This window comes from Teleopsis dalmanni, chromosome 2 (genome assembly GCF_002237135.1).
Source record: "Teleopsis dalmanni isolate 2A chromosome 2, ASM223713v2, whole genome shotgun sequence".
In the NCBI taxonomy this organism is placed as follows: Eukaryota; Metazoa; Arthropoda; class Insecta; order Diptera; family Diopsidae; genus Teleopsis; species Teleopsis dalmanni.
Genome location: NC_051847.1, coordinates 21,784,718 through 21,800,061, shown reverse-complemented (window position 1 = coordinate 21,800,061; position 15,344 = coordinate 21,784,718). Strand labels below are relative to the sequence as shown.

At 29.5% G+C, this 15,344-nt stretch overlaps 1 protein-coding gene across 2 annotated transcripts; it reads right to left on the bottom strand.

Annotated features, from left to right (window-relative positions):
• Positions 1-630: 630 nt before the first annotated feature.
• Positions 631-15,277, bottom strand: LOC119686195. Of its 2 annotated transcripts, none has more exons than XM_038100700.1 (7): positions 15,244-15,277; positions 15,055-15,163; positions 11,481-14,989; positions 11,192-11,418; positions 1,758-4,230; positions 1,501-1,681; positions 631-1,417 (listed from the first exon to the last, which is right to left on the bottom strand). In XM_038100700.1, exons 2-7 carry the CDS (start codon positions 15,131-15,133, stop codon positions 822-824), a joined length of 7,065 nt encoding a protein of 2,354 aa, XP_037956628.1. In that variant the 5' UTR covers positions 15,134-15,163; positions 15,244-15,277; the 3' UTR covers positions 631-821. The 2 variants fall into 2 exon arrangements, with proteins under 2 accessions (XP_037956628.1, XP_037956627.1); XM_038100699.1 differs by having other exon boundaries at positions 632-1,417; positions 1,501-1,693.
• Positions 15,278-15,344: the final 67 nt, after the last annotated feature.

Here is a 15,344-nt window from a genome sequence, read left to right as displayed (position 1 = left end):
AGTTGTGTTTCACCATGCTAATATCAGGTCACGCACAAATTTGATGACTCGAAAAAAATTGACGAAACTTGGGTGGGAAGTTTTGATACATTCACCGTTTAGCATGGACATTGCACCAACAGACTACCATTTGCTTTGAGCTGTGCAAAACTCTTTTAATGGTAAAGAATTGACCGACCGCAGAGCAGCAAAATTACTTTATCAAGTTATACGACATTATGAACATAGCAAATTTGGGGTGCAAAATTTCATTATACCATATACTAATCTATATTTTGAGGTATAGTAATAGTTATAATTATAGTTATTGTTTATTATAGTTATAATTATAGTTTAGTTATAGTTAGTTATAATTAAAGTTATATTTATAGCTATAATTATAGTTGTATTTATATAGTTATAGTGAAAGGTATTTTTATACACCTTATAATCATTTCACAGTATAAAATTTACAAAATCAAAATTTGAAATTCGTTATAAGCTTTGTTTTATTTAATTGTATCTTTAATTCTGAATCCTCAACTTAAAATTTGGGATAAGAACATGTTTTGAGTATTTTTCATTTAAGTTTTAAAAGATATAACAACTTTTCAAAGCATTTTTAAATAAAAAACCTTTTACAATAAATATAAAAACTAATAAATGGCAAAACAATAACTTCGAATTTGAACAGTCGAAAAACTGAAATTAGAAATTATATATATAGAGGAAGCAATCGTGACTAAAAAAATTAAGTACTTTAGCGGTGCTTTCTCGATATAAGACTTAGTACATTACTATACATATACAATGTAGACTTAGAAAGAAAAACAAATACATTTTTAACTAACAATATTTGAATTGTCTGTTTTACAATGTTTTCCATCTTTGACATTTGTAGATATTCTTTCATCTAGATCTACATCAGTTTCATCTATTATATTTGATTTCTCCAATACTTTAGTATTCTCTTCAATTTTCCCACCTTCCTCGTGAAAGACTTCCTTAGCTATTTGGCGTATATTGTTCAACAACATTTCTTCCACAATTAAATTAATAACTTCGTACTCCTCTCTATGGGAATTACACCATTTATCATCCTCATCATACATTTCTTGTATAATAATTTTTCCAATATCGTCACGTTTTGCACGTTGGCCATAAACAGAATATACATGTGCACGCTTCGGCGATGCTTTATCCATTGCAAGGCAACGCCGTACTTCTTTATATATGTTATTTTGTAAGCAACGCAACCGGTCGGGAGGATTGAAAAAAGCTAAATTGCTGTGAAAGTTCTTTGGGTCACCCTGCATTAGCACCTCTTTATGTTCCTCAATATACTCACGACATATATCAATAATTATTCGCTCATATATGTTTGTTATTTTTTCATCGATCAGCAAAGATAATTTTTCCCCATTTTCGCTAATGTAATCTGTAATTGTAAGATATCATTTTTTTAGAATTCTTCTAAAAATTTTCTTTTTCTTTTAATTTTTATTTTTATATTATGCTTACCAGTCTTTAAGTATTCGCAATACAACTCGTGTGTTCGTCGATAGGTTATATCTTTTATGCGTTCTTCGGATGGAAAAATTGTGGTCATAGGACTACCATGTGCCGGCGGTACGTATGGTGGAGGGGGTTTGTTTGGTATTTCACGCATATACATATACGACACAGATGCGACCTGCTCAAACTGTAAGAGTTGCTAAGAAATTTTTTGAAATAACGTGAGTGAAAGATATATAACTACAAGTCTTTTTTCAACTTACATCATTTTCAGCATTAATTTGCTGACAACGCCGAACTTCAAGCTCATTTATAATATCAGGCATTAATTGACTGTTACAACTGGCGGTAGAATTTGATGATATTGGAGACGGCGACGGAGACAGAGAGAGAGGTGGTGGTGGTGGTGGTAAAAGTTCTGCTTTGTTATCATTTGGTGGCGCCGGAAGTGAACAATTATTATTCGATACAGTTTTGTTTTCCTCAAAGCTGTTACTTAAGGTGACATCAAATGTAGTCTCAATTTGCGGCATTGAGATATCTTCTATTTTGGTTTCATCACTGCCTGCTTCAAAATCTGACTCGTATTCATAATCCTTCTGATTTTTATTTTTTACTTCGTTTAATAGTTGTTCTTCGTATCTTTTTAACGCACTTGTAGAGGTATATAACTTATCGTTGGAAAGTTCATTTATATGTTGGGACTCATTATCAGATTTGACAGACGATGTATCAGACGATAAGTTATGTTGAGTACAAATAGAACTTTCAGATTTTTCTTTTTCTAGTATAACACTGCCTGAAGATTCCTTTGTGGTTAACTCGGTTGGAGGAAATGAATTTGATTCTAAGAGTTGGGATATAGATGATGAAATTTCTTTCAAATTTGGTGACATATCGGGCATTTGTTGAGGTGATGAGTTTTTAGAGCTAACAATATCTGTTTTAAGAGTTGTTGATACTTCTTGAGAGTGCAATGATAACAGTTCTGAAACACTTGGAGTCTCTAAAAGTTTATCGCATTTATCTTGTTCTCTTGTGTTTAATTTTGAGTTTAGTTCCAAATTCATTGCATCAAATGTTGTATGAGGTTTTTCTATTGAATGTTTAAAGGAATCATTTTTGATTTGTTGATTAATGGTTTCCGCATGTGGAAGTAAACTTATATTATTTTCGGAGTTTTTAGCGTAAGCAGTATATTTTCGAACTTTTTTTAATAAATCATTTGAACTAGAACTTGTACCTTCGCTGAAAGGAGAAAAAATATCTTCATCGTTAGATAGTTCTGATGTTTTTATCGTTGTATCTGAATTGTTTGAAATACTGGTCGAAGAAGTGGCGTCTACGTTAAGATGTTCCGCAGGAATGTTTATATACTCTCTAGTTTCCGACAGTTTCTTTAAAGGAGTTTCCGGTGAAGCATTAACACTTTTAATAGACTCTTTAATTTGTTGCGTTTCTAGTACCTCTGCACATTCATTTAAAGTTGGATTTTCCTTAAGAGTTTTAGAATTGTTTAAACTTAGTTGTTGATTTGTGGTAGCAAATGGTTGCACTATAGTTAACATTGGAATTTGCGTATCAGATAGACTACGGTGCAATCCAGCATGGGGCAATATATTCCGTTCACTTAGCTCTTTCAACTTTTGTACATATTTTTCTTGCATAACAACTATTGGTTTAATATTATTTTTGAATTTGTTCGTTTCAGTTTCAGTTTCAGATTCTGAAATATCTGTCTTTGTTAATAGTTGTGATTCACCTGAATTAGATTCGCTACATGAAGACGGTACAGTACTAGGACTTAGATTTAAAGGAGGCACTTTAATAGTACCACCAGCGCTATATGATATTTCACTTCCATTCGTGCTTTTATTAATACTTCTCTCCGTATCACTTCTTTCTAGTAAATCAACAGCTATACGTTCTTCATCTTGTGCAAAATCATGTAATACAGCAATTTTAGCTTCTTCATATATTTTCTCTAAATCAGTTTTACATACTTTATAACGTTTGCAAGGTTCAAACTTATCTATTTGTTGGGAAGTAAGACGGCGCCACAATTTATTTAATTTATGACCACTGATGCGGACGTAATCCACACTTTCTGTACTACTATTTATATCATTTTGTACTGCCGTGCTACTGGATGATAAAGTGTTTAGCTCACGTAAACTGTTTTCAATCTCCTTAAGATGACGTTCCATTTTTTTCGATCTTTTCGATTCAGTTTGTTTGTTTGAAGTATTTTCTTTTTTATCAGAAACCTTATTCCCAATTATATTATTTAGATATATTGCTGTAGTATCAGTATCAGTGTTTGTTGTTTGTAAAGTGTTTGGTTGCGCATTATTACATTTAAGCAGCAATCGTTCCAACTCTAACACTTCTGCTTCTTCTTGATCTAATCTTTGATGCCATTGTATTAAATTTTGCACATGTTCACGGCGTTTACGTAAATCTTCTTCGCGTTTTTTGAGTAAATCTTCTAATACAGGAGAAAATTCCAAATGATAATTTCCACGTATTATAGGAGCCGAATGTGTTGCAGTCGGTGTGCCATTAGTATCCTGCCCTTTCTTTTGTTGGATGGAACGAATGGATACAGCAGCTAGTGGTGAAAGTCGTTTTTGTACTTTATCAGTGCACTGAAAACCGTCTACTGAAGGAATTGTGTACGCCTCAGTTGGATGGAATGCGTTTTCAAATGATGTTGACGAAACAGTTTGTATTAATCTTAAAAAAAAGATAAGATTGTATATCAAGAAATTTTTTAAGACATGTACTAATTACTTTATTCTGTTTTATTCTGTTTAGCAAACGAAAATATTTTATCTCTCAGATAAAAAGTGTAACCACCAGATAGAGACGATATAATTATTGCGAATACTTAACAGAATAAACAAATAACAAACAAAGCAAAATTAAAACTACAACAATTATGCTAATAAAATTAATTAATAAGCAATAATATCGAGAATAAACGTACAGAGCAATATAAAAATATTGATATTGATAATAAATAACAACAAAAAACACACATCTTTTTATGCATGAATTAATTTAAACCATTTGACAATACAGAGAAACATCATACTACATCATACTTCATACTATATAAAACACAACTTAATACGTTGTTAATATAGTAAACAAACACTTGATTGTTTGTTATTTGTTATTGAATTTAGCATGCACATGTACGAATATGAATGTGAGTCTTCTTAAAGTATCTCATTGGAATGTTCCCCCAAGTGATAAACTAAGTGCTGACATACATACAACTTTACTTTGCTGCAAACGCTGCATATTTGTAGTGTTTGTACTCGTACGCGTACTCGTACTCGTACTCGTAGAAGCAATATCTACCGAAACGGACAGCGTAGTAAGTTCTCTACACACGGTGTTTACATTGAGAGCATGGCCTTTTTAGTAACAAATATTTTTAGTTAAGAACAAGAACAATTAAATTATAAATAAAAATTACGGACTATATTTAACAAATATTTTGATGCGATAACAAAATGTTTTGCTCTAATTGATTACCTAAATATGATAGAAATTAAATTTTCCAAAATTTCATAATTGAAAATAAAAATTGAAACTATACTAGTTTATAGATATTTATATATGTTTGTATATACATATACAGTAATCCCCCCTATAACGCATTTCATATTACACGATTTCAGTCCCCCGTATAACACGGCCCTTCACCCATATAACGCGGGGATTTGTACAGTTCATAATTAGCTTCGCCTACCCTTGCATGGGTGTATACGGGAATACCTCTATAACGCGAAACCAATCTACCGCGTTATAGAGGAGATTACTGTATATATATTTTAAATTCAACATTCCTCAAATATTACCGGAAACATCAGACTATTTGTAATTATATAAATTTTAATTAAATTAATTAATGTACAACAGTAGTGGCAGTGTATTAAATATTTTTAATAAATCTAACTATGAGTACAATGAGTAATTTTTAGTTCCTGACCTCGTATTCTATTGGCTATATACCTATTTAATTATTTTAATAAATTTCAATATATTTATTTAAATAAGATTAGTTTATAAATTTAATGTCCTTAATATTTTTTTTTTGTATTTTAGCCCGTTCAATTCAAAAATTATATTGAACAAAATTTCTGTGGATAGATTTTTGAGATATGAGACTGAATTTTTCTTCTTCTTTTTTTCGGAGGTAGCTTCGCACGTTAGGGTCCGATAGATCGCACAATATGTTAATTTTAAGCAATAAAATCAAATCTCCATCAATCGCTTCTGAGTAAAATTTGAATATTGGTATCATAATTACTCGTTAAGAGCATTCGAGAGAAAAATTCTTCGGAAAATCTATGATCCCTTACGCGTTGGTGACGAGCATCGAATTATATGAAACGATAAGCTGTATGAGCTATACCGCAACATTGATATAGAAAATATTCAGCGGCTTCGCTCGTGCGAATGGAAGAAAGTACTCCGGCTAGAAAGGTGTTTGATTCGGTACCGGTGGTTGATTGGAAAACGCGGTACAGAAAGTCCTCAGCTTCGGTGGCAGGACCAGGTGACCAACGATTTGGGGGCGCTCGGTACTACCAACTGACGACAGCAAGTAACCAATCGGGCTGACTGGTGGAGGCTAGTCAACGCGATCAAGGACGACTAAATATATTGTTTTCTCATCAAAATGAATATCCTTTATATTTTGAGAATAGTTGGTTAATAGATGAACCGAAAAATATTTAATATGAAAACTTATTTGCATATGAGAATAATTTATTTAAAGTAAAATTTGTTTATTAATATGTTTTGCTTTAACTTTAATACCTTAGAGTTAATTTTATTATATTAATGTTTTATTAACATTTCTACACCTTTCTTATAAATGGATTTACTGGGTTTATTTATTAATTCGAGTCACAACTTTAACCCATAAGCATACTTCTAAGATTTTCTTCTAAGACAATTATTATAATTTATTTTGGCTTATTTCTTTGGCTATTTTAGTTGCATTGGTAGGCATTTGAGATTTTTATTCATCAGTTGATTGAGGATTTGTTTTAATAGTACATTTATGGGGATATGTATTGTTCATAGTTATAAATCAATAGAAGAAAACCTTCTTATTGTGCATGAATATGTTTAAAGGTTCTGAACACGGTTGTCTAAAAACAAGGTTCTCAACAGGCCTCTGCTTCATATTTCTAGAGATAAATAACGTCTTCCTCGTACAGCAAGAACTGTATTCTTCCAATTCAGGTCAGGATACAACCATGTGCTAAACAGTAATTTGTTACGCATAAACACGTATATTTCCAATGTGTTCTTCAACTGGAATTTTGGCACCCATATGTTTCTTTTTCAAATACACACACAAATTTAAACCGTTTTTATTTAAGGCTCTGTTTCATCGATATTCTAAAATTCCTTCCCCTGGGCCCAGATGAGGTTTAATATCCTTAACATATACCTTTCATGCTTACTCGTTTCCATCTCCCTATCACCTTCCGTAACTAGTGTAATTGTGCAATATCTTGTTAATTTTTTTGTGTTTGCTCTTATGTCGGCATTTGGTAACAATAACCACAATAACCAAAATAAGAAGTAGTAATCTTGTAACTTCAAGTACATCAAGCAGCCAGTCAAATAAGCCTCAAATTTATGTATATAGAACATAAGTAGTCACGTTGTTGTTGGCGTAACTTGCTGGGATCTGCTTGCAATTTCTCTTTGGGCGAATGTGAACGGCACTTAATCGTAGTGATTGACGATTGGTTCCGGGACGTAGACCCGACTGTTCTTGGAACCTTAAGTAGCCATATTATGTGGCGCTTTTAATTTTGACTTTAGTTCGGTAATTGAGTTTTTTGAGACAGACTACCCGTAGAACTTATTAAGCCATTCTTTAATGGAATTTTTATATGTTCAAAAGTTTTATTCCTTGTTTTCTTATATAGTCCAATGCACTTATATTTTAATACATATTCTTTGACAGTTGAAATTTTGGAATAACGAAATAGTTTTTTCTGTTCAAAGGTTCCATCTATTGAATAAGATTAAAAACTTTTCGGCGCACTTATGTATGTATATAAGGATAATGAATTCAAATAAATTTCTTTTAATAATATTATTGATTCACTTATACAATTCTTATATATTTTCACGGCTCTAATTCTGATCAGTTCAAAATGAATATAACTTTGTGATTTTGTATTATTATTGTTGTGTTAATATTATTTTGTATCTAATTATATGCAAACTTTCGCACAAATATGAGAGCTCAGTAGCTTTATAGTGTTTATGCAAAATAAATTGAGAAGTTAAGTTTGCTTATTGGCATTAAATTATACCATAAATCCATAAATATATAGAAAAGCATATTTGGCACGTCAGAATTTTGTGGATTTTATTTGGATATATAATTTTGTATATATACATATTTTGTATATTCATAATTATAAATTAAAATCTTGTTTTTCGCTTTTATATTTCACATACTTTTACAATTTTATAAACTTGTTTCAATAAAAACATTATCAATAAAAGCTTAAAAATTTGAATATTTTATAAAGAAAATTATTCAAGGTTGGTATTATGCCGACTTGCAACATTCAAAACACATCAAAACGAATTAAAACGTTCAAAACAAATACACCCAAAGAATCGGAGATATGTCGGTGTAAAGGGAATGCGGGTTCAACGACAATATCATTTATTGTCGGTTCTAGAGTAAATAATTTTTGTACGTCATATGTAAAAACACCATTTCGAGAAATGAAAACAAAAACTTTTATTTATTAAAACAGAAGCAAAAATAAAATAATAAAAAAAAAGAATTTTTTAAACATAAACAAACGCAAAAATTTTTATATTTACTTGATTTATATTTCAATAAATTGAACCACACAATATACACTATACACTAATGTTTACCGCGTGAACGAATACTCAAGATATAAATCCGGAAAATATGATCGCGGTGGAGAACTCACGTCTTTCGCATTCCCTTGCGTACTCATAAAACAAACTAATATTAAGATACGCGATACGTTAAGGCATTCAAAACAATATTTGAGATAGATATACAGAATGCTGAAAATGTGAGAGCAGAAAGCGTTTGGAGAGAATAAATTATAAATAAAAGTAAAAACAATATCTGCCCCAAACAAACAATCCGAAAAAATGTAAACAGAGTGTATTGCTTTTTTTTCATATTGTGAGTAGATTTATGAATGGAAGCAGAAATGGGGACGTCTTTTGGGTCTCGTACTTTTGAATATAGCAGCAATGTGCGTGCACAAGCAACGACTATAATTATTTTTACAGAAACAAGAAGAGGGGAGGATGAATACGTTATTTTGAAATAAGATAAAGAAAATTCATTGTGCAATATTCTTTTATTGAGAGCTACATATAAATATATACATATGTATAAGGTAAAATTTTCACTGGGACGTTTTGATGACTATGTTTCATAAGTTTATGTGGTTGGAAGTATATATTTTTTTATATTTAGATTAAATATAATTTTGTTTTGGATTAATCGAATACAGTGTGAATAAAATTATATGAAATAAGATTAGTATCTTGAATATAACTAGAGTTTCGACTCAATTAAAATTAATTAAAAATATAAAATAATAATACAAGTTTTTAATTATTAAATACAATAATTATTAATTACAAATTTGCAGATTGCGAATATTATTTTTTTGTTAAAATTTAATGATAGATTAAGCATATCATAGGTTAAATTTATAGTTATCAAGCCAATTTAGCTTAACTAGATGGCATTGAGGTATTCTATATTAGTATTTACAATCTCAAGAAATGAGTTCGGTGAACTAGTAATATAGTATTAGTGCATAGCGGCAATAACAACACATATTTTAAGTATATATTTTTTGTTTTAATGCTTTTTTTGCACTGTTATTATGTTACTCGGTTACCGAATTCAATATCTAGGATTGTAAATACTACTATAGATGTGCAACTGAGTTGAATCTTTCATATATACAGTTATCAATAACAAAATTATTAAAACAAAGATAATTCAATCTATATTAATATCTCTCTTAGTTGCATTCACCGATACTTCATTCACCGAATTTCATTTTTTAAATATATAGATAACTTTCTGAATGAATAAAACATTAACGAAATGAAATACTAAAGTAAGATATACATTGCAAATTGATTTTTGGTACGGAGAAGTTTTAATACGTCATCCACTTTTTCAATTGCCTAAAAATACATGATAAATTGAACTCAACTGATTTGTAACTACCCTGCTGTCTACACAAATCACATTGCCAACAACACATTAAATCCCACACATTTTTCCAATAATTATTATTTTTCATATCACTCCTTTTTCTCTAAGATAATTTCGTAGCACCTTAAAATTTTTTTTTTGTCACTACCGAATATAACAAAGACAATGTTGTATACAAATATATCTTGACAAAGGCTATAGACTATAATCAAAATAACGATAATAATAAAATATACTTTTTAAAACTAATTTAAAAAGTGTTCTCTTATTTAACATTAACCAACTAGCTCGTTTAAAAATATATAATTGGACTTGTGATTGTTATTTAAAAAGCTAAAAGTAAATATATATATAGGATATATATTCTTTTCAATTTTCTAAATAACAAACATATATATATATATATATATATATATATATATATATATATATATATATATATATATATACATTAGGGATTTAAGATATATGTTTATGTTACGGATTTAAGAGATAGTATCATATATAAAGAAAAAATGTCTAATGTTGAATAGTAATAATAGTAAGAAATTGTCGTTAAAAATAAAAATAACAGCAGTTGATAAATAATATGTATGAATTTATCGTTATTACTTATATTTATATAATAAATACTAATTATTTATTAACTGTATTTTTTTAATGTCGATTAAATTAAATTCCTTTTAGCAATCTAATTAATTAACATGACACTCTAATTAATAGTTATGCAAACACGACAATAATTTTTGATTAGTATTATCCTAGAATATATTTAATAAATATTTTTTAAATATTTAAGTACTCATAATTTTATATTATAATGCATCTAAACTAATGGCTAGAGCTTTTGTTTATAAAGTAAAGATAAAATCAAAAACAAATTATTGGAGTAGAGATCATCAAATCTATATATCTGATGTGCACTCTTTGTACTTGGAAAATGAATGTGCGTCAAATTGGCGCCATAAATATTATTTTGATTTTACCCAGAGCACTATCAGACGACAAAAAAGCAGACAAGCAAATGTGTACATGTGTATTATTCTCTGTGATAAATGAAATATATAAATATAATACAATATGCAGAAAATAGTTTACGTATATATATAAATACGAGAAGCATAAATTTTGAATCAGCTATATAGTAAGAAACGTCCTATTACAAAAATAAACGTATGAGTATCAAAAAAAACAAAAAAAAAAATTATAAAAAGAAAATGTAACTATATATATACATATATATTTAATGAATTTTGTTTACGTGTATTTATTAATTAGTTTCAAACTAAGTTTATTATGTACTTGTATATTAGATCTGTTATAAGGTCTGTTATTTAACAAATCAATTTATAAATAACACTTGCTAAGTTATTGTAAAAATTTTGTAAAAAATATCATATAAAATAATAATACCTTTTGATTTCTTCACGTTCCTTTTCCATTTTTATTAATATGGCACGTTGTTTCTTCTTAATAGCTGAAAGTTCCATTACTAAACCCCGTGATTTATATTTCTCCTTCTGGACTTCTAGCAGAGCAATTTGGCTTTTTGCGCGATCTAGTAACGCTTTCTCACGCATTTTAAGTAGAGCCGCTAAATGTTCGGATTTTGAAGTTTCATTCTTAATTACTTTTTCATACTAAAAGTATAATAACAAAGCTTAAAAATGTTGAGTTTGTGTATAAAATCATATATACTTACAAGTCCAAAATTTGAATAATTTAACGAAGTTTCTGAACGATTAGAGGATATAATTGATATATCCAAATCACTTTTATTAAAGATTTTTAACAATTCATTGCCTATGGATTTTACAGATTTCGTTTTTATTGATGCTGTTGATGTTGTTCTTTTGTTAGTGGATTTGTAGTCTTGTGAAGTCGCTGATGGGCTGCTAGTATCTTCACTGCTTTTTTCTATTAGAGAAGTAGTAGTGAATCTTAATAGAAAAGATTTAGTTTCATCTTGTGTGTTAAATTGCTCTTCTTTCAACATATCAGTAAAGTGCTGTCCTTGATATTCTCCACGTGTAGTGTTAACATTAGTTTTAATTAAATTCTCTCGTATTTTGTCAGTAGTATTATTATGAGAACGGTTCGAATGTGTAGATTTCCAAATGCTATTGCTATTATTTTCGTCTCCATATTCCTTATTAGAGAAATCATGATCTTGTTTCATATCCTCATTTAAAATATTGAAAGTTTTTTTGGTTTTGATGAATTTTTTATTTTTTGATGAAAAGGATCCAGTTAAATTCTGTGTTTTAGGTGTACTTTCATTTATTGTGCTCTTTGTTTGCTCTTTGTTTTTCACTGAATTATTTTCTGAATGTGATAGTAAGTTCTCTACATTTTTGTTGGTTGATATAGTGTTCGTTGATTTAGGTGATTCGTCGAAATTTAAAGAATTTAACATTTTTTTTGATGTTTCAGTAGAATAATTTTTTCTTTTAAGCTTTTTGTCTGATGTCACACGTGAAGAATCGCTAGTATTTGATGTGGTCAATGGCTTATTGCATATGGACTTAAAATTATTTCTACATGCTACAGAATCTACAATTGTTTGCTTTAAATCAGATTTTAATTGTTCTATAGCTTTTAGTTGTTCCTCATATTGTAGCGAAATTTTTTCTTCTTTTTCAGTTCCATCATTGTGATCAACCAAGCTATTTATAGTTTCATTTGAATTCTTGGAAAAATCACTTGAATTACTTAATGAGTCTATAACAAGTATTGGCACTATACATTTTTTATTGGAACGTTGGGAAGACTGATACTTACTTTTTGAATTTAATGAGACTGTCAATTCATCTTCATATTGACTTTTTTCTTTAACGTTTTTCTCAGTCATTTCTGATGATTTCGACAATTCCGTTATTTTGTTCATTTCTGATAACAGATTTTCTTTAGTAGAACCCTCGAAGTCTGTTGAATAATTATCACTTGACGCGGTTCGTGGAGTACTTCTTTTTGTGGTATCATAAGAATTAAAAATTTGGTAGGATTTGTCAATTGTGCTTTTTAATTGTTCATTAACCTCGATAACCTGCGTTAAACTGCGGTTAAAATCACTTAATAGTTCATTCATATTAACTTCGGTTTGGTCATTAAATAACTGCTTTGGTTTGTATTGTTGAAGATGGTATGATGCAGTTTCAGTACTATCACTGTCAGATGTTTTGCTAGTTTTTGATTCAAAACTTTTACTAATACGTGAAGAAATTTTGAGCTGCTCCACATTTTCCAAAGAAAGCGGACTAACCTCAGAAGTTGACTTAGTATCCTCTGTTTTAACATGTGCACCTTTCTTGGGGCTATTAAAAATTGAACTTGATACCGTTGTATCATCATCATCTCGTATACCATTAGATTTTAATTCAACTTGTCGTTGTGAGGGCTTTGATTTCATTTCTGCATCCAAGCTTTCATGATGGTAGTTCGACTTGTAACAAATTTCTGAAATATTATTCGATGACATATTTATCGATATTGAACTGAGTGTTTTTACGTTTAACTCTGAAATACTTTTAGACTTCAGTGAGTCCTCTGTTATTGTTTGTGCACTTTTCATCAATTCATTGACTAGGCACATTGTATTTCGTGGTGTATAATTTGCTGGTTGCACATTAACATCTAAAGCAGTATTAGACTGAGGTTTCATATCTATTGTATCAATTTTTGAGTATTCTTTAATGACGCTATTAGGTATTGAATTTGTTTTACTGTCTAACTCTTGACTTAATATTAAATCCCTAGTAGATGTAATTTTATTATGTGTACTATTAGTTTGAGTATATTCTGTAATATGTGCCTGAGGTGTTCTAGTTATTGCTTCTAATTTCCTGCGAACCGCCATTATAAAATTATATGGGTAAATCTGAACAGCACTTGGTTTCAACCAATATGGCAAATCAGACTGCTCTTTTTCTACCGCTTTCTTATTATTTTGACCCATAACTGCGTTTAAATGTGTTTCTGTGGCGCTAACTTGTACTTCCACTGATTTTGTTTTGCTGTCAATAGGTTTTAATTGTACCGGAGGTATTTCTAATGTATGACTGTTACTTTTAATATTTATATCTTGCCCGTCTTCTTCAATGTGCTCTTGTCTTCTTTTGTCAATTTGAACTTTTTCTGTTCTACATTCATTTTGCGGGGTGCTTAGATGCGGTGTAAGCTTTTCCAGTGCATCGCTTTCTTTGTTGTATCTTGATTCATTGATGACACCAAATGAATAATCCTTTTGTTCCGGTTTACGTAGTAAACCAATATGTTTTCTTGTAGCATTTACTTTAGGTTTTTCATTTTTTTTGATGTGATCATCTTTTCGTTCATTCGTAATCGATGTCGGTTTACATTGATCGGAGATTTCTTCCAATTTTGTATTATTTGTCTTTAATTTCTTTTCATCTGTTTCAATATTTTCTATTTTATTCATGTATTCGTTTTTATGAAACTTTTTTCGGTCAATTGGTTTTCTAAATTTTATACTTCCCTCATTTAAATTACCGTGTATTCCGATAGTGTGAGTAATATTTGGTGCTATTGTTTCAGTCTTTTTTTGTTTCTTTTGTAAATTTTTGGAAATTATTTTTCTTGTATTTTTTTGTAATTCTTGTAAACGTTTCTTTATTTCTTCTTTATCCAGCTTAATTTTATTTTTATCAGCTTGCGATACATTTTTACACATTGAACGTTTCTTTTTTTGTTCCTCAATATAGCGTCTGGCATCTTCTTGGCTGTAGCTTCTTTTTTTCGGTGATTCCTTGGACGATATATCAGTTTGTAGTGGTTGGTTAGATTTAGAACGTTTTTTAGGAATAGAACGAATAGAGCGATGAGATGTTGTTAGATTTGACCGATTGGTGTTTAAATCACTCTTGCTTCTTTGAAAAAGATTTTCTTTTAATAATTTTATATCCGCACCCGCAAAAACATTTTCACTAATTTTACTATGTGGCAATTGTTGTGGAGACTTAAGTTCACTTAATATTTCGGGTATTTTTGGTGAGTTCTCTCTTTCAATATTTTGGTTATTGAATTCTTTGTCGGATTTGTTTACAAATTGGTCTTTACAATATTGGACTGAATGAAGTTTATTTAAACTAGTTTCACTCTGACTTCTATTTGATTTTAATTGCGAGAATTGATTTCTTTGAATTCTTGCAAATTGAGTTCTTATTTCTGGTACTTTTTTAACATTTCTATCTCCTATTAAAGAAAATGAAAATAATTGCATAAAGCGAAATAATCAATTAGGGTTTTTCTTTTTATACCTTGGTAGCTAACACGTTTGATATTTGTAACCGGTTCTAATCTCTTATACCTTTCGAACCCATTTTCGTTATTCAACATTTTATTAGATGGAAAATGTATGTTGCTATTCTACAATAAATGAGATTCAATTACTTATTCAAAAATATAATGTAATAACATAATAATCTATAAACAATCTTATTAGTTACATTATCTGGTCCAAATTTATTGTCAATATTTTGCCATTGAATTGAATTAAAAACGTCCATTTTATTTCCTTATATAAAAAATTTGCATTAAATAGATAAAG